The sequence below is a fragment of the Coenobita brevimanus genome, chromosome 21, assembly GCF_032717465.1.
Source record: "Coenobita brevimanus isolate Jiangsu-jjx chromosome 21, ASM3271746v2, whole genome shotgun sequence".
NCBI classification, from domain to species: Eukaryota; Metazoa; Arthropoda; class Malacostraca; order Decapoda; family Coenobitidae; genus Coenobita; species Coenobita brevimanus.
This window is the reverse complement of record NC_136974.1, coordinates 30,584,827-30,604,337: the sequence shown is the minus strand read 5'-3', so window position 1 is coordinate 30,604,337 and position 19,511 is coordinate 30,584,827. Positions and strand designations below refer to the sequence as shown.

At 41.5% G+C, this 19,511-nt stretch overlaps 1 protein-coding gene across 1 annotated transcript in view; it reads right to left on the bottom strand.

Moving 5' to 3' along the window:
* Lrch (Leucine-rich-repeats and calponin homology domain protein) overlaps positions 1–14,992 on the bottom strand; it is a 323,711-nt gene extending 308,719 nt beyond the window's left edge. The window contains exon 1 of the mRNA XM_080266719.1: positions 14,818–14,992. Within this exon, the coding sequence (XP_080122845.1) occupies positions 14,818–14,992 (175 nt within the window). The remainder of the gene's footprint in view (positions 1–14,817) is intronic.
* Positions 14,993–19,511: the final 4,519 nt, after the last annotated feature.

Genomic DNA, 19,511 nt, shown 5'->3' with positions numbered 1-19,511 from the left:
TGTCCTTAAGCTAACATGTACGACCCCCACATTCCACTCTTCTCTCATCTTCAAGTCAACCTTCTTTCTCCAGCAGTTACCGATTCCCCTAACTTCACTTTTTTCCCCAGCTTCTCACTCTTCTTTCCTTGCACCTCTAAACGAACTTTCTTCCCCAATGCCGTAACACCTACGACCCGTGGAAGCCTTGTGTGGGTTTATTCTTACCATACACAACCGATTTTGTTGAGACTTGGGAAAATACGGCATTTCGAAATGTAGGGGTTAGGCCTTCCTTAATCACTTCACAACTAGGGTGTTCTGGAAATTAAAACAAAAAATCGTAGCAACAAGAACAAGGTAAAAATAACGTCCCCGTGTGGATGGGGTTTGCTTGGAGCGGCGGCTTTTAATCATCTTGTCTTTCCCCACCCCTTTCCACTTTTTCCTCCCAGCCTTAACTCTCCGCTCCCAACTACGGTAGCAAAGGTGTTTCAGTTTCTTGGCCTCTCTGTTTTTCACCTCTCCTCTCCTCCTCGTTACCAACTAAATTAACTTTTGGCTGCTGCTGTACGAGTATATTCCCTCATTTCCCACTTACTGTTTCTCTGTATCTTTTGTTTTTACCCTCTACCTTGGTTTCACTTTTGACCACAATTTCTTCCTTCCCCTTTTTCTTACTTGTATAATTCATCTTTCATCAATTCATTTCCCCACCTCCTTTCTCTATCCTCGCGTTTCTAACTCTCCTTTCCCAACTACAGTACGGTACTCTAATGCGTGACGCCTCTCTTTCTCACCTCCCAAATCCTCTTAATTCCCAACTAACTTACCGGTAACTCCGCTTGTTGCTGTTGTTGTTTTTTTCACTTATATCACCTCTCTTCTTTCCTTTCACCTCTCTTTCTTACCCACTACTGTAACCTGTGCTTCTTTAACCCCACTTCTGCTCTCCTTTCTCACATCTCTAGCTCACCTTCTTTCTTTACTTCCTTAACTTATGACAGTTTTTCTCTTCTCACCCCTCTACTCCTCCTCCACCTTCTCATTTCCAACCAATTTAACTGTGTCCTCTTCTTTTCCCTCCTCATCTCCTTCTCATGTTTCATCACATCCCTTTAGTCACCTTCCTCATCCAATTACTTGATTTGCAACTTTTATTTTCTCCCTCATCTCCCATCTCCTTTCCATCACTTAACCTGTCTTCTCCTCAACATCAAACTCACCCCCTACTTAGTTTCTTTCCCCACGTCAGTAATGTAACTTCTGCTTATTTATACGTTTCCTCTTTCCTCGTATTTCTAACATCATGCTTCCCCATTCTCTTGGCTAATGACTTACATTTTTTATACCCCATCTTCCTACTTCTCATCGTGTACGCAGCGTTCTTTAACACCATTCTAAGTTGTTGCTTCTTTTCTTAAGCTATTCTTTTATCCCTTCCCATAGACCCGAGTACAAGAATCCTCAGGTCCAACATCAAAAACCTCCCAGCCTCTACCGTGATAGTCTCTCCATGCCCTCATCTCCCTATTCACAACCTCCCATCCTCCTCCATACCTTTCCCCTTATTTATCCCATTCGCCCCCTCCCCTCCCCTCCAACTTCTCATCTTCCTCCGCTCCCTCCTCTCCTCTCCTCCTCCCTCATTTTCCTCTCCGTGCCCTCATCTCCCCTTTCGTGAGCTCACCCTCCATATCCTCCCCCTCCCCTCTGTCTCTTCCCCTATACCTCTCGCCTGTCTCACCTCCTCCTCCTCCTGCCTCACCTCAGCGATGCCCTGGCTCACCTCGCTAAGCCACAGGAATCCCCGTCACACACACATACCTCAGGCCACATCACTTCCTCCTCCCTCCCCCTCCCTGCACCTCATGCCTCGCACATCTGCATAAGTGGCTCTTTTTTCTCACCACACTTTCCTATTCAGCTCAGTTGTTACCCCATCGTGCGGAAGAGGTTAAGCCCTTCGCTATGAACATTCTTTTCAGAAAATAAAATCCCCTGTTGGATGAGAGAAATAAAATGTAAGAAATCATTAACGTAATGAAGAGAACGGTGGGGGTTATTTCTAATCTCTTCAATCTAAGAGGTGGTTCTAGGGCTGCATCAAATCGTCCTGGGGTTGCCACATGCAAGATCCATACATAATATATGGCTCTTGGTCAGAATAAAATGAAAAGATGTCATCGTAGTACAGGAGGTTAAACTTCGGTGCGGACACATATGCATAATTAACGACTGTGTTCCTCTCAGCCAACTCGCTGGTCCTTTGGCTATTACCGTGGGCCATGGAACTCCCTAAAACCTCTTCACTGACAGCACTTCGTCAATGCTACCCATGCAAAATAAGTCTATACAATAACCTCGTCAATCTGATAAAGTAAAACTAATCCCTTCAATCTGGCAACACAGTGCAGTATAAACCCCTCAATCCCACGACGCAAGACTACCGGTAAATCCTCCAACCCCCATGAAGTAATGATTAATTCTTATTTAGTGACAATTTCGTTTTTTGAAGAGATTTTCCACACCAGTAGGAATAGTAACACCCTAAATACACGAGGCCTTCCTTTAGTTGATGAAAACCTTTTATCTTCATTCCTCACACAAACACCAGTACCGTACCTTAAGCGCCTGTTTCTCCAGGTCGAGACTCTGTTTCCCTTACTCCACTCTCATCTTTCCTCATCATCATCATTTTCCTTCTATCAACCCACTCTATCTCATTTCCTCCTCCTCCTCTTCACTTTGTTTCTATCAACCCACTCTATCTCCTCCTCCTGTGTCTACTCACCCCTCCTTCTTCCCACTGCTTCACTTTCTTCACACTCTAAGAGCTAGTTTCCCCCATCACATTCTCCATGTTTATCTATCTCCCCTTTCTCTTCTGTCTATCGCTTTCTATCCTCATTATTATCTCACACATCTACACAGCCTACGTCTCTCTCACCTCAAACACTCGTCCGCCTCTCTCCTCCTCCACATGTCAGCTCTTCTTTCCAGGCCACCTCACTCCTCACACATCTGCAGACTCTTAAGTGTCACTCTGTCTATCACAAAACATTCTCTGAGTTTTATGCTGCCTCATTACTACCCCTGAATGCTTGCTCTTCTCTCCCTAGCTTAGCATCTCACATCCACATCCCCTGCCTACATCTCACTCCTCACGTACCTCCATAAAGAAGCTCTGTTCCTCACATAATAAATTCTGTCTCATCTCATATTCCTTGACTGCCACCCCCCCACAAAAAAAAAAAAAAAAAAAAAAAATATCAACATGAAATTATCTGTTTCTCTTACTGCAGTTTCAACGTCACCTCGTTCCCGATTGTCCTCCTCCTCTTACATTCTTCACTTTCTTGCCTGAAACTAATTCCTCACTTATCTTTAATCTCTCTCTCTCTCTCTCTCTCTCTCTCTCTCTCCAATTGGTCTACCTCAACCTCCTCCTCGACTGTTCTTCCCTCCCTGCCACCTCACGCTTTTCACTCCCTGCCCTGCACCTCATCCTTCAAACATCTGCATTTGGGTAAGCGTCGCTCTGTCTGCTCCACGCCACACTCCCCATCTGTTTCCCTCTTCATAGCTGGCTCTTTTTTTATTACTGTCTCCCACAAGCTCTTCTTCCGTATTCCTCTTCCTCATCGTCTCTCCATCGCCATCCTTCTTAATAGTGATCGGTCTGTCTGTTCTCTGTCTGTCTGTCCGTCTGTCTGTCTCAGTCTGTCTGTCTGTCTGTCTGTCTCTCTCTCTCTCTCTGTCTCTCTCTCTCTCTCTCTCTCGTGTTTCTTCCTCCTGAGACAAATCTTCAACACGAGTACTTGTTTACCAGGTACATTTCTTGTCTTAATCGACATTTCCAGGTGACTTCACTCAGACTAGGAGACTAACGAAATAATAAAAACCTTCACTGACCGCTTCACTACAAGAGGTCTCTCCTAAAGTGGATAAAATCGTACGGTGACCAGCAAAATATTAATGACGTCCTTGTGCCCAGCTTCCCTGCCTGCTTGTCTCTCCCCCACCCCTGTCACTTTTACCTCTCTGCCCCACACATACGCAATTCTCTTCCCCCCCCCCATGCCTCACCTTTACCTCTCCCAACTTAACTTTTCCCTTTTTTCTGTCTGCCTCTCTTCCTCCCTCTCCTACTTCATAATAGTCTGTTGTTCTCTTCAGCTTCAATTTCTGTGTTTCTCCCTTCCTTCCCCAAGCAGCCCTATACCATACTTCTATCCCTGCCTGCCTGCTTGTGCCTAACTCCCTTCTGCTTAGTGATAAGACCTACACATGTTGCTGTTATCTCTCTCTCTCTCTCTCTCTCTCGCTCTCTCACACACACACACACACACACACACACACTTCCATCCTGTCACGCCCTATCCTTACTCTCGTCACACCTCATTATTCCCCCTCCGCGTCAGTCTGTTTCCTTCTCTCATATCATTCTTTTCCCTCTTCACAGCTGTCACCGTCTGCTTCCCTCCAACTCGTCACTGTGTTTCACCTCTCCCTCCCAGAGTAACCCTACACATCACCTCTATCCCTGCCTGCCAAGTGATAAGCACCACATCTGCATCGCCTCCACTCGCCTGTCATGTTTATCTCCCTGCCTCACACATACACTATCCCCTTTCCTTCTGCCATGCCTCACCCTTGCTCCTCACACCTCTCTTACTCCACTATACCCTGCCCCTTCCTCCCTTGATCCCGACCTTTACTCTCCTCACTCCCGACCCCCCTTACCCTTTCCCTTGCTCCTTTGATCCCCACCTTTACTCTCCTCACTCCTTACCCATTATTCCCCTGACCGTCTTTCCCCTCCTCCCCATACTTCCCCTAATTTTAATCCTTGATCTCTCTCCTCCCCTAATTCCCCTAACCCCCATACTCATCCCCCTTCAGCCTCCGTCCTCCACCACCCGACAGGCATCTCTCATACCCCCCAACCCCGCCACCACCCCAAAGGTTACCCTAGAGTTTATAAAGACCCAGGGTGCCTACTGGAACTCCCTATTCTCATCAAGGTTAATCCCTGGCACAGTTAATTAGTTTCCCCCTGGCAAATAATCTCATTACCGTATTGATCAACACTCGGTAGGCCTCCCATTATCTGTATTAGGCTACGAATGTATTAGCTAGTACTCTTATGATTCTGTACTTCCTTATAACACTGTATTTCTTATCCTCACCGGGAACTTACCCTGAAATTATCATGCATTAGCCAGTACTCTTATGATACTGTACTTACTTATGATTGTATTTCCTCTTATGTTACCTATCCTTACCTTACATACCAATTATCACTCCCAGCTCCCAAGCTCCCGCATCAACCAATCCTTCTCATTATTAGTAGCTATCTTCCTTGCTTAGGTTACCTCACTCCCAAGCAGCATCCTACCTCATTTGTTTACCTATAAACTCCCCCTCTTCCTATCTACCACTCCCCTTCAGTTCCTACCTCACCTTCAAGCCAACGCACCCACAACCACAACTACAATTTCCTGCAAGTGAAATTAACAGGAAATTCCAATCGTCACACGGGCGTCCACGTCGTGTTAGGCCCGCTACTTAACACCGCAGTCCTTATTTAGTGATCACAAACATCCCCTCCTACCACTTAATACACACACACACACACACACACACACACACACACACACACACACACACACACACACACACACCGATACTATAAACTCGGTAAATTCAACTCCTCCACTACACTGTCCTTCCCAAGCTCAATGAAACCGCATAGCACTGCAGTCTTTAGCTGTTTTAGTGCTCAATGACACTCCCACCAGCTACTTAAAAACACACAACAATACCAGTGCTGTAAACTCTCGGTAAATTCAACTCCCTCACTACCTGGTCCTTCCCAAGATGAATGAAAAAGCAAAGTGACAGCATGAATATAATAAAACACAATTAATGGGTTAACGGAATCCTTAGTTATTTTTAGTGCTCCGTGACGTCTCCTGCAGCCACTTAAAGGCACACAAAAACACTGGTACTGCACACTCGAAGTAAATCATCCTTCACTACGAGGTACGTCCCAGGATGAATGAAATCGTGCAGTTACAAGGAAAAAAACAGTACTAATAAATGTAATACCGTAACTACAGCTGCACCAATCACTAGAAAAAAATAAAAGTTCTCTAAATTTCTAGTAAGCTTCAGTAACTCCATCAGTCTCCCAACAAACAATAAGTCTGGAGGTTCGGTAGCAAAGAACAAACACAACAGGCACCAGCTTAATCAATGGGTAAAAAATGTATCAAATGTCTTCAGTAGCTGGACAGAAAAAACAAAAAATATACCGGTAGTCTCTGGGCAGCAAAGGAAATATCGTAGGGGACGAGTAAAAACTCCCATATACAGGCATCCGCACGACGTAAAAAAAAAAATAATAATAAAAAATAAATAAATCTTCATAATGTTCATTTACGTAGCGAGGGTGAACGTAAGGAGATAAACGATGCAATGTGAAACCAGTAAGTGGCTCGGCTAATTTCCAGCTTCAATTTCCAGGCGTTTATCTTGGGGTGAGCAATTAGCGGGTTTGGGTGGAGGGAGGGAGGAAGGGAGAAACTGGAGGGAGGGAGAAACAAGAAAAGAATGGGTGGAATACGTATAGGAAGGCAACAAGGTTGGCTTAGATGATGGGACGGAAAAAGGGAGAGGGGATGGGATGGGAAGCAGGCTATAAGATATCGGCTCTTGGTTTCCTTTACGTAAATAATAATAATAATAATAATAATAATAATAATATAGTAATAATGCAATGATATGAAAAGCAATATGGGTGGAGGGAGGGAGGGATAATGGTAGATATATACCGGTACCGGTACGCATCGTATACAGCAGCGGGTTCCTGTTTCAGTTCAATCAACCAGGTAAGTACTGTACCATACAACTTTGGGGTGGAGGCAAGGATAATGGGATTGATCAGTGTTGTATGGACTGATTGCTGAGTGAGTTTCTGGTTACAGCTTCAACCAAACAAAAAAGCAGCCTAAACCCAAAAGAACAATTATTAACAGTGCTACGGCAATATTATAATAATAGATAAGAACAGTACCCGGGTCATACCAGAATAGGCAACAAAGATATAGCCTAGCTATAGCACAAAATGGAGGGGAAATTAATTCCGAGAACAACAGCAACAGTTAATATAAAACAGAACAAACAACTTAAAAGCAACACGCCTACGCAGCAATCAATACAAGTAAAGGCAATAAACAACCAACAGCAGTGGCAGTAATGAGAACAAAATAGTAACATACAATACGGTTGCTAATAAACAACAACAACAACATCTACTACTACTACTACTATTACTACTACTACAACTATTACTACTATTGCTGCTGCTACCACCAGGCTACTAGACTACTACTACTACTACTACTGCTGCTGCTGCTGCTGCTGCTACTACCACTACTACTACTACTACCCGGTACTATTACAAACAAACCAAACAAATAAAAACCACTATAATATTGGCACGTCGTCTAAAATATGCTCAGTTTACTGGAAGGCTACATTCTCATACTGGGAATGTGCACGATGACAAACACCTCCTAGTACAATAGACCAATATATTCGCAACTGTCATCTGCTGTCAACCACGGAACCGTACTCCATCAAACTAAATCGCTTAAAAGTTCACTACTACTACTACTACTACTACTGCTGGTTTTACTTCGATACTACTGTCACGGCATAAAAAATAATATACGGTAAAAAGGCAAAAAAGAAAAGGCTAAAGCATATCAGGATTGGTGTCAAGTCTAGAATATGATCAACAACCAAACCGCGCCTTGCAAACTTCTGTATTGGGACTGAATATGGTGGCAACATGTCTCCTGGCACAACAGTCCAATATATCCACAAGAGCCATTTGATGTCAACTGCTCTCTTATTCCAAATCATAAAATGCTGTGCTCAAGTGAGTGTGCACATTCTAAAGCGCTACCCGGCACCACGTTGTTTAGATGAAAGTTGCCAGGCTTAACAATAGGCCTAATGTCTATCCGGTAGCGACTAAATCTGATGAAATACTGAACATTACCTGATGAAATACCGAACATTACCGAAACCATCACATTAATAACTGGTACTCTGCCACAACACATTGCACAGCGGTAGTTACTCTGCTAACTATCTAGGTTATTCAAGGAGGGAATAACCCACTAACCTTAACCGTGTGTGTGTGTGTGTGTGTGTGTGTGTGTGTGTGTGTGTGTGTGTGTGTGTGTGTGTGTGTGGACAAACTTGAATGATGGGTGAACGGATGTGGCGCATGTCCACTGTACTTGGTGGGATATTCGTACTCTGCTGACTGTTAATCTTGTGTTTCTTTACCGTTTCTAGATCCTACCCAACCTACAGCATGAATAACTAAAAAAAAAAATGATTATGATGACGACGACTAAGGGCTGTTCGTAATTTTTATACTTCAACACTGCCTTAACGTATTTTATATATCCTGCGCCTTATCAACAGCAAAACACATGACAATCTGTAAACGAAAACAATGTAGCTACAAGTCCCATTAATTCTTTCGTAGCGATGGCAAACGTTCGGGAACATGATTTTACTATCACTAACCACAGATGACTTTATTCAGCAGAGCAAACCACTATAACAGTGAAAAAGAATCTCCATAACCCTTCTGCTGCGTTGGTAGACATCTTATTAGATTTATACCAGTATTTTAGCAAACTCCAGACGATTTCATTCATCAGAGAGGAGCTATGCGCAGGACTAGACAGGGCCCTGAACTACACACATTAACTTTCAAGCCTAACTGCGTAGCCTGAATACTACAGGACGCTTCCTGTCCTACTCCCAACACACACAAGAGCTTCATTCCCGACTTGGCAACACTGTCACGGGTAAGAGATAGGAGTTCTTATAACTTAGTGGTCTTGCGTTACCAGTTCGGCAGCTGGTTTTGTAATATGGATGAGCATATAGATTATTACGGATACAGAAAGCTATCCCGGTACTATAGCCTAATTACATGACGAGATGTAATATATACGTTTATGTCCAATTCTTTATGCTTGTTGGCTACCCAAGTGTGATTATGTGGGAGTGGCGTCATACCTACAACACCTGTGATTAGCTTATATGGTATAGTTACTACCAAATATTTTTAAGAATGGTTATGATCAGAATTACGACTCAGTATGAAAGCTTATACGATGCCCTCAAACATTCCTCAGTAGCTACACCTACCGGGGTAAAGCATGCATAACGTCACACTTACGGTAAGGAATATGCCAAAAGAGCCTAACAGCGCAACGTAATTGCAATGGAAAAACATGTTTAAAGAATTAATAGGCTTCCACTAACCAAGCACACATTACTCCCGGGAAACGAATACTCCAAATGAAGGACATCCCCGCCATCTAGGATAAGCCTAATAGTCGTTAAGATATGAGTGAAAATAAGCCCATTACAATTATCTCAATAAGCATCGTCAATGGGTGAGAAGCACTGAGTAAACCTAAACACGATACGGATAAACTTTGGTCCAGTTGACATTAATGAGAGATGTAATGAGGCGACGTGAACTGAATGAATAAATTAAGACTGAATTCACTAGAGGTAAATAATGATTGAGTGAGCGCATGAATCAAGCTGGATCAAATTCACAAGACGGTTGAAACTGCTGAATGATTAAACACGGACTGAATTAACTACGACGGGCTCTATTAACTTGTACGAAAGATTATATATAAAAAAATCGAGATTACCGGAAGATATGAATCGAGTTCAAAAGATGGAAGGGACGAAATGACTGAGATTTATTCGAACCTGTATTCTAATTGACATGGGAAACTGTAGCACTTCTTCCTGAGCTACTTATTTTGTAAACTGCACCTTATTATTCTCGTGTGTTACAGATCGAATTGAGGGAGGAAAGGGAATGGAATATTAGGCACGGTATGAATAAATCACAACTCCCCCGGTCGATTCGAAAAGAACAACGGTGGACGACTGAGATTAAGCAGTCTGAATACTCGAATCGATTTCTAGAGGAGGGAGGAAGCAATAAGTGAGACTAAGCACTGTATGGACATACGAGGATCAAGTTCAAAAGAGGAAAGGGAACAATGACAATACTCTCGCACTGAATTAACCACAAATAAGCCACCCAATCGCTTTCAAGAGTGAGGGAGGGAGGGAATGAATTAAGCCTAATGGGAACGGAGAGCTTCGCTTCGAAAGAAAAAAAAAATCAACAAGCCTAGCAACTGACAAGCGTTTCTGCCCTTCCTGGAAGAGGGAATATGGCGTAAGCTGATTAATCACTTCACGACAATGACGTCCTTCCTGAAATGAATACTCCAGAAAATCAGTAGCGAGGTTAACTCCTTGAATCCTATGACGCAATGTTTTCCTTTTCATCAGTCCACAACCACATGATTTTATTCACTTACCTTCCCGTACTGTAAATGACATTTTTCTAATTCAGCTTACTAGATTTAACCTACTATTTTTCCAACTCTACTTACTTGCATGAATGTAATCTGACCTAGTAACCTAATAAAACCAGCTGGAGAACTATGATACCGGTGTTCTTCGATGACACTAAGGTACGGTACCATAACTACCCGTATCTGACCTTAACTCGTCTACTCTAACATTCTGTTAACCTTACCCATGAACCTGTATCTGACAGCCTAGTAACTAAACCTACCATGACCTGCTAACCTAGTGTAACCAGTCTGAGCATTACGGTAAGCTATCCCTACTGCACCTTGGGTAGAATGGTTGCCTTGTGTCTACCTAACACTCCGCCCGTATCTTCAGCGTAGCTACTATTCTCGTCCACTATCGTAAAATTACTATCCTATTGTATCTTTATCTACGGTATCGTATCTATCTATACCTATCTATCTACTTATCTATCTATCTATATATATATATATATATATATATATATATATATATATATATATATATATGTATGTATAATTTATTTATTTACACAAAGCTGGCCAAAAATTCAGACGCCCCCTCTGCACCACATTACATCATAATTAATAATAGTATAAAATATTTATTGGAGTACTAACCTAAAATTAATAATCTATTGGGCGTCCCTTGTTCTTCAGACACTTTGAGACGCTCACGGACAGAATCTGCCAGGTCCTTGAGTTATTCAAATTGTGCCACACCTTCCCTCACCGCCTCCGCCAGAAGAGATGAAGTGTCATACTGTCTGAGCTCCTGCTTGATTATGGTCCACTAGTTTTCAATGCGGTTAAGGTCTGGAGAATCACCACGCCACTTCTCCAGCACCTGAACTTGGCAATCTTTCAACCAGGTAGTGACGTCTAGGGCAGTGTGACACGGAACACCATCGTGCATAAAAACGTTTACGTGACACTGCTGTCCATCTCGCCATTATTTCGTCCCAGGTGAGCAAAAGTGAGTTATCATCCCTCAAGCACTTTAATTTAGGAATTTGTCATCATCATATCGTGGGAAAATTCAGTTTCCTATGAACACTGGTGTCTGAGTGAGGTTTCTCACACCTGTGCCCAGTTTTCCCGTCCTGTTTTGCTACAGAATTGTTCGTGCTTACGTATATATATATATATATATATATATATATATATATATATATATATATATATATATATATATATATATATATATATATATATATATATATATATATATTCCCAACATGCTTAAGACGCACTGTACTCCAGGTCAGCAGATTCTGTCCCAGAGCATGTCAGAAAGTGTCTGAAGAACAAGGGACGCCCAAAATATTACTAACTGAAGATAAGCTCTCCATTTAATATTTCGGTAAACATACCGGTACGCTTTAGACAGCAGAAGGACCTTACCAAATCAGTTATTCCTAATAGTCTCCTATATTTTTCTGATTATTTCCGGGGTGGCAAATAAGCTTTTTGTTCAATCTGCTTCACAGTTTTTAGTTATGTTCCGCAGTGTCAGCTCTTGATTCATCAGCGTATTGGCGGAAGCGACTGTTGTTCGTAGTTTGGCGTCCCGGCCGCTTCTTAGTACTCCAGCACGATTCATAAATGGTAATTTCTACGACTTACATGAATGGAAGATACCCGGTACCCTTACTTAACCAAACATATTCTAATTTGGCCTCATATAACCTAATCTATCCACATATGACCCAACCAAATATATTCTAATCTGGCCTCATATACCGTATTCTATCCATATATGACCTAACCAAACATACTCTGATCTAGCCTCATACTGTATAACCTAATCTATCCATATATAACTAATCCTACATAAATCATCACCACATAAAAAAAAGTAACGCATTCTAACCCACCGGAGCATAAGCTACCCTAACCACTTAACAGTTTAATCAAACCTAACCTAGCCTCACGGTACCTAACAATTTAACCTAACCTAACCTCCAGCTGGGAAACGGGAAACGAATTTCACTCCATAAAATAATCATCAGTAAACCAATAAGGAACATGGATAATAACAGGGAAACTGTGTCAACAGAAACAAAATCAAGAGGAAGAATCACTTACGCCCATAAAAGTAGTAAAAAAAAAAAAAAAAAAAGTAAATGAATTTGGGTACATCTAAGTACCAATGAGCGAGTCTTCCATTACGCAGGAAACAACCGTAGATGAGGCTTCAGGAACGCCGTAATGTGATAAGGGGGGGGGGGTATTAAGCAATAAAAGGTCATTTACCACCCTGAAGTCAAAAATACAGACAACAAACTGGAGTAACACGAACTGAGCTGGTAAGGTCTTTGCTGCTTAGTAAATCGAATATTTATTTAAAAAAAAAAAATTATCATGATGTGATGCAGAGGGAGACGCCATAGCACTATATACTGAAGATAGATAGACAGACAGATAGATAGATAAATAAATACCGTAGATATACCGCATTATATACTCCATCCTAGTCATCAACCTTACCTTATATACAGTTAAAAAAAGAAAAAAAAAAGTTTCTAGTTAAGAGTCCTTTTCCACTTTTTACTAATTTGCCTGTTACTGTGTCATAAATTTTCCCAATGAAACCCGGTAACTGTTTGAACTTAGCCAAATCAGTTTATCCACCAACCTAGCCCTATTTCCCACGACCATACTTAACTATAAATAGGATGGGCAAGATCCAATAACAAGAAAAATAAGCGACAAAACTGGGGAACTATCATCCGTGTACACAACGAAACGGATCAATACATCCACTCCCTGATCATTCAAGCCTTCCGAATCCACTTTTTATGCAACCTAAGTACATAATCTCCTGTCTACCTCAAACTACATTTCCCATATATTTTCCTGTCCCCCTAACCCACTAACATACCTAATAACTTGCCCTAATATTAGGGACGTAAATATATAATGGTAACTATTTATAACCCAATATATAACATACCATTACCTCTGACTGTATTAGAGGTATAGAAATGCTGATTTTAGTGTTTAGGTGTGGCTGCTGATAAAATTACCGGTGTTAGCTATACAGGGGGTTACTCAACATTAATAACGGATGCTCTGTTAGAACGCAATCACACACACACACACACACACACACACACACACACACACACACAAGTGCCTAAAGCAAAAATCATTGTTGTCTGTGAAAGATGACTTATGAAACGCCATAAATATGGCTGTCAACATAAATTCAGCCTCGGTGCCACGAGCACTGGAGTGTAGCAAGCCGAGACGATAACAAGACAAAGCATCTACAATGATATCACCATGGATACGAACACTTACTCTCATACCTTCACAAAAACATTCCAAGCAAACACTGGAAAACACTACAATTAAACTACCTGCGCTCTGAACACGTGCATACATATTTCCATTTAATATTCCAGAGTACAGACAGACGGTGGAAAGCATCATACATGCGTTGCTATGGTAACACAACGCTATCTATGGTCAACTTACCTCAGAACATTTACACATATCTTCTCAAAAAATCTAAAGTATCCTAAAAAAATGTCATGTCTACAATCAATTCCAAAATAACAATAAAATCTACAATGAAAATGTACCGTACCATATTTAAAGTAGGCTACCAACGCTTACACCAATCCTACCGCATAAAATAACCAATGCAAAGTTTCATAGACACTGCTATTATTTAGTAATAAAAAGCATCTACGGGAAACTGCGATACATGCACCTATGCTTTAATTTTTTCAGAGATATTTAATGGCAAACAACTGAAAGGCACAAACAAGGCCACAATACATCAGGTCTGTAGAATTCTTAGTGAATAAAAGCTCATACGACTAAAGTTATAAAGAACAGGACTACAGCTAAATGAACTTGCAAAGGAAATAATGAATATTCCACCAAAATAACTTCCCGCTTTCAAATTTCTCCCTCTCTGCTTAGCTTCCAATCCCCCCATTCTCCCTCTCCAACTGCCAAGCATTATTTCCTTTCCTCGCACCCACTCCCTCATCCTCTCCCCCTCGCATCCTCTCTCTCTCTCTGAGGCGTCATTCCACACGGCATAACCACCATTACGAGCGCTGGCGGCCACCCAACTGAATGAAACTCTTGACCACAATGATGTCAAGGGCGAGGCATCGTCAACTTGGTCGAAACCAAAAAAAAAGAAAAAAAATGAAAAAAAAAAATGGAAAGTTGAGTAGAAAGCGAGGTTATTATGTCACTTATCCTAAAAAATTATGATGAAGAAATTAAGGCTACTACTTATGAGGATGATTAATGGCGTTTAGTGGGAAAGGCATGCTTAAAATTTACACGAAATGTTAAGCAGTCCCGTACCGTAGTTTGTAAGGAACTTTTTGAGGCTTACCTGCAATTACTGTGTCGGATAAATTGTATTTTGCAGCACCTTTCGGATATTCCTTTAGTTTTCGACCGCTAAGTTTTAATTCACACGTCGCTTGAGCTTCGGCTAGAGTTCTATCTAAACTTCTAGACAAATTACACGGAGAGCTAGCACTGTGGGGTCCTCCTGCCCCGGCCATTTTCACTCAACTGACTCATACCTCTGGCGCGAACTCTACCTCGGTTGTCGGTGGTCTCCTGAAAAATACAAACGTACTCACTAATCGTGTTAGTAACCCCAATTTATATTAAAATATATCAAAACGTGAATAATTTACATGTGATAATACATGTATTGTATAATAAGTTTGACACTAGCATATACTTGTGTTTAAAATAGTGTTGGAACAAAACATCAGGAAACAGTGATGCCAGACACAGCACCTTATCATTGTTGTCATGACTCTCGGTGCTCACTCGTTATTACTCTAAATACGCTAACGTTTTACTTGTATTTTGACGCAAATAAAATATGCACGTTCGTATAGAGTTTTGATACATTGCTTATGCCTACATGAAGCATGGGCATTCCCGATATATGCATACTACATTTACTACGGAGGATGGCACCAGTGACGTATACATTGTGCTAGTAGTCACATGTCGCCAGGCCGGCTGTTACATTCACGCAGAGTAAAATAAACGTATTTTTTATTGAACTGTTTATTGAATGTCTAATATCTATTTGCCTTGGTCTCTTTTTTCCTTGGTTATTTCCAGTTCTTTTTTTATTATTTTTGTATGGCCTCAGTTACTACTTGAGTTTTACTGAGAAAATTCTTCAGCCAGTGATTCTGCTGCTGACTTCTACGAACTTCATGGCTGGCAGCCGTGGTCACGAAACCTCACCCAAAGTCCGGCACTGAAAGATGCTCTCTGAACTGCTGTATTCATTTCGGCAGAGGTAGCAGCAGCCAGTCACCAGGGCCCCATATCACCAAGAAGGATCTGGAGTCACAAGCAAACTTATGATCGGTTCCTTGTCGTAATGAAGATACGTTTTTGCAAGAACGAGAGACATGGGAAGAGTCTACATCTTACGTGGGAAATCCCACAGAGATGAATATCGAATAGGAATCATGCCATTGTAAATGTTACTATAAACTGTAAACATATCTTAGAGTTAAGTAAATTTAATTAAAAATGTAATTTATATAAGAGCAGTCATTACTGACTATAAGAAATCTTTTGTTACGATATAGGCCTACACCAACAACACCACTGGCTATGAATCATGCTCCTTGCATGACTGACTGAAGCAGAACGATCTGAACAAGTTCCTGGACTTTGTCATATCTAGTGGTCGTGTACTGAATCAAAAACATTATACTCCTTGACATCATCAATAGTGTCACCAGAGATTAGACGCCCAGTGACACCAAAGCTAAAATACCCAAACACATATCACTGGCCAGTAAGTGAAACATGGTTTATTTACTGAGTTAAACGTCACGAAGCACGACAACCACAAAACAACCAGTAAATTGATTAAGCCCTGCTATCCATATAATCTAGAATATTGATTACTTTTTCATCAGAAGGCTAAATTATCAACTTACACAACAAAGTCAATGCGCAGTATACTGGTATATATTTTTTCAATGGCTGAACTACATCTTAACGACCTTATGTAAACTTGTACCAGCGAACTTAATGAGTATCTCGACATTCCGTGTGAAAAGTTTGTTACATGAAGGACAAAAGGGACTATGCTTTTCCTCTCACTTGGCCCAGGTTTTCGTTCCTTTGCAGCTTAATTCACGTAGGTCAGTGGCGGGAAAGGACAATCTTACGGTTGTACGTCCTTTCCACAGCACTTCTTCGTGACTGTATCATACTTTACTGTTAATCTTTTGTTACAACTCAGCATTCAAGTTGGAGAGATAGTAATGTTAAGTCAAGTTAGAGTAAAGAAAAAGTATAGTCGTGAATGAAATTTTTCCTCTCCCAATTCCTGGAAAACAGAAGAAAAGAAAAAGAAATAAACATTCAGAGAGGAATAACTTCTCAGATCTACTGGCCTTGAGATAACACAAATCTGGAACCCATCAATTCATCCGTGAGCGGTGAAGGACATCTGGGATTCTACGCAGAGGGAGAAAACCACTCGAGCCCTTTGAACCTCCTTCCCATTCTCCTGTTACCCAATCACTGTCTGACAAAGGGACGTTGATAGATGTTGCAGAGGGAAGCCACTCCACACCAAAATCCTGTATTGAGTGATATTCTGCCTACACCACTAGAACCTCTCAACTCTGTGTGAAGGGGTTGCAGCCTCAGTGTCTATTACGTGTGTCTGTCATCCTTCACTGAAAGTATTAAGCTTGCATAACTTCATTTAGTTTATCTCGAACTACTAACAATGATGAGGTGATAAATAAAGCATAGATTCACAAGCATTATGATTATTATCATCGTAAGCATTATTATATCCATGCTGTCTAGTACTTTATGACGTTATGAAGTACTCTTATCGGTTGGTCAGACTCTCTCTCTCTCTCTCTCTCTTGACTCAAACTGTACATATTAACTGCAAACCTCTGTATCACGTTCGAAAGTAGTACAACTGAGTACAGTACAGAGGTCATTACTATACTAACTACACCCTTATACCACCACACCCACATTACGTGCTCCTTTCACGTCCCTCACCTAATCTAACTTACCTAACCCAGCCTAACCTACGTTAAGCCAACCTAACCTAACCTAATCCAACATAACCATACTTAACCTAATACGTAATTAAAGTTAACCTAACCAAACCTAACCTACCTTAATCTAACCCAGCTCCAACTCCATCAGCACACCGCCTGGCTGAAATGTGCTCCTTTCACGTCCGTCACCTCATTCATCCCATCCAATAGAGACTCATCACGAGTACTTTCACGTCCTACCCTGTCTGGCCCTCTCCCTCTGCCTTCCCACGATACTTGGGCGTCCATACATACACGCACACGCAGGCAAAGACATAAATACACACACACACACACACACACACACACACACACACACACACACACACACACACAAAGATTCCTACCCACTCATACAGCCACAGCACTCATACCCTATTCCACTCACACTCATATCAACACCTAAATTTACACACACACCTCTCTCATTCCCACACCACACATGTCCACACCCTCGCCAACACCCACACCACACCCACACTACACTCCGGCCACACCACACCCACATCCACGCCCAAAACAGTTTTTCCCACGTCCTGAATTGAATTAGTAAACGCTTTCGAGAGCACACCTGCGCTCCACTGCATTGTTCGACGTAGACGAGTGATTTAATTCTCCATCAGATACTTGAAGCTGATGTACCAATAAACTATGAAGTAAATATTCATGGCCGTAGGTTTATATATGGCCGCCATATTTCTAAACCTGCATTGTTTTTTTACATTTTATACTGTGGACTTCCAACTTTTGAAGCTAAATCATCATCATCATCATCAACAACTTCCTTACCATCATCATCAACATCATCTTCATCATCATAATCATAATCATCTTTATCATCACCATTATCCCGCCTCTTTTTTCCATCTTCAAGTAGGGAGAGGAAGGGACATAAAACCTGGAAAGGAAACAAACAAACAAACAAAAGGCTAAAAGATCCTGGGTCGCATCCTCGCTGGCCTAGATTTCGTAACACCTTACCTTCAACGATTTATTTTGCCGAGACGCATCAACTTCTTGTATGTCAACGATGTACATTATATTAACAAAAAAGATTAATTTCAATATAACAAATAAGGGAGTATTAAGGTGCAATAAACATAATGAACAGACAAGGAAGAAGTGGTGCAAAAGCCTCCTATGACAATAAAAATACTAATCCTTTAATTTCTGTTCGATGGAAAACACTATTGTTAAAGTCTTGGGACTGCATATTACAAACTTGCTTGTGTATAAAATAGCTTGTGTATTATCTTGTCTTCACTCATACAGGTGCCTTGCTCTTTACAATCAAACTACAGTGAATAGTAAGTTGAAAAAATGCTAAATCCAGTAATACGCTGCTATGGAGGCTTCTTTATCTTACAAACTGGTTAAGAGGTTTGATAAATAAGAACCCTGACCTTACGCCTCCTTTTTTTTTTTTTTTCTGTGGAGCTAATTCAAGTCAACAACATATGCTACTGATCAAGGATACGATCTCATAAATGTCAACATCAGTACCAACATGCTCTTCGCTACAACAGGAATTAGAGCATGTTGCTGATGTTGTTGTGGTCCCTGGTTTATCTATACGCGGACCCAGTGCACTACAGGCATATGCTGGTCTTCTCCTCCAGTCCACCATCCTCTTTTCGGGGAACACAGTGGGGATGGAGGAATCTTTGTATAACCGCTACGTAATTTTATGGGGGCCACCCCGTGAAGTCGGCGTGTGTGTGTGTGTGTGTGTGTGTGTGTGCAGGTAGGAAGGAGAAGAGGAAGGCTAAGTTATAATGCATATGAACTGGACGAGGGTCATTAAGGCACATATTCAATACTATACTCCAACCTGCCGCTATTAAACAGCCACAACAGCAAATGTTATGTCCAGGTTCCTAATTGTACCGGTGTGAAAAGGGCTGGCAGAGGGAGTGGTGTAGCGGTGTGGGGTAGGCGAGGTGACCATCCGGACATGGCAATACTG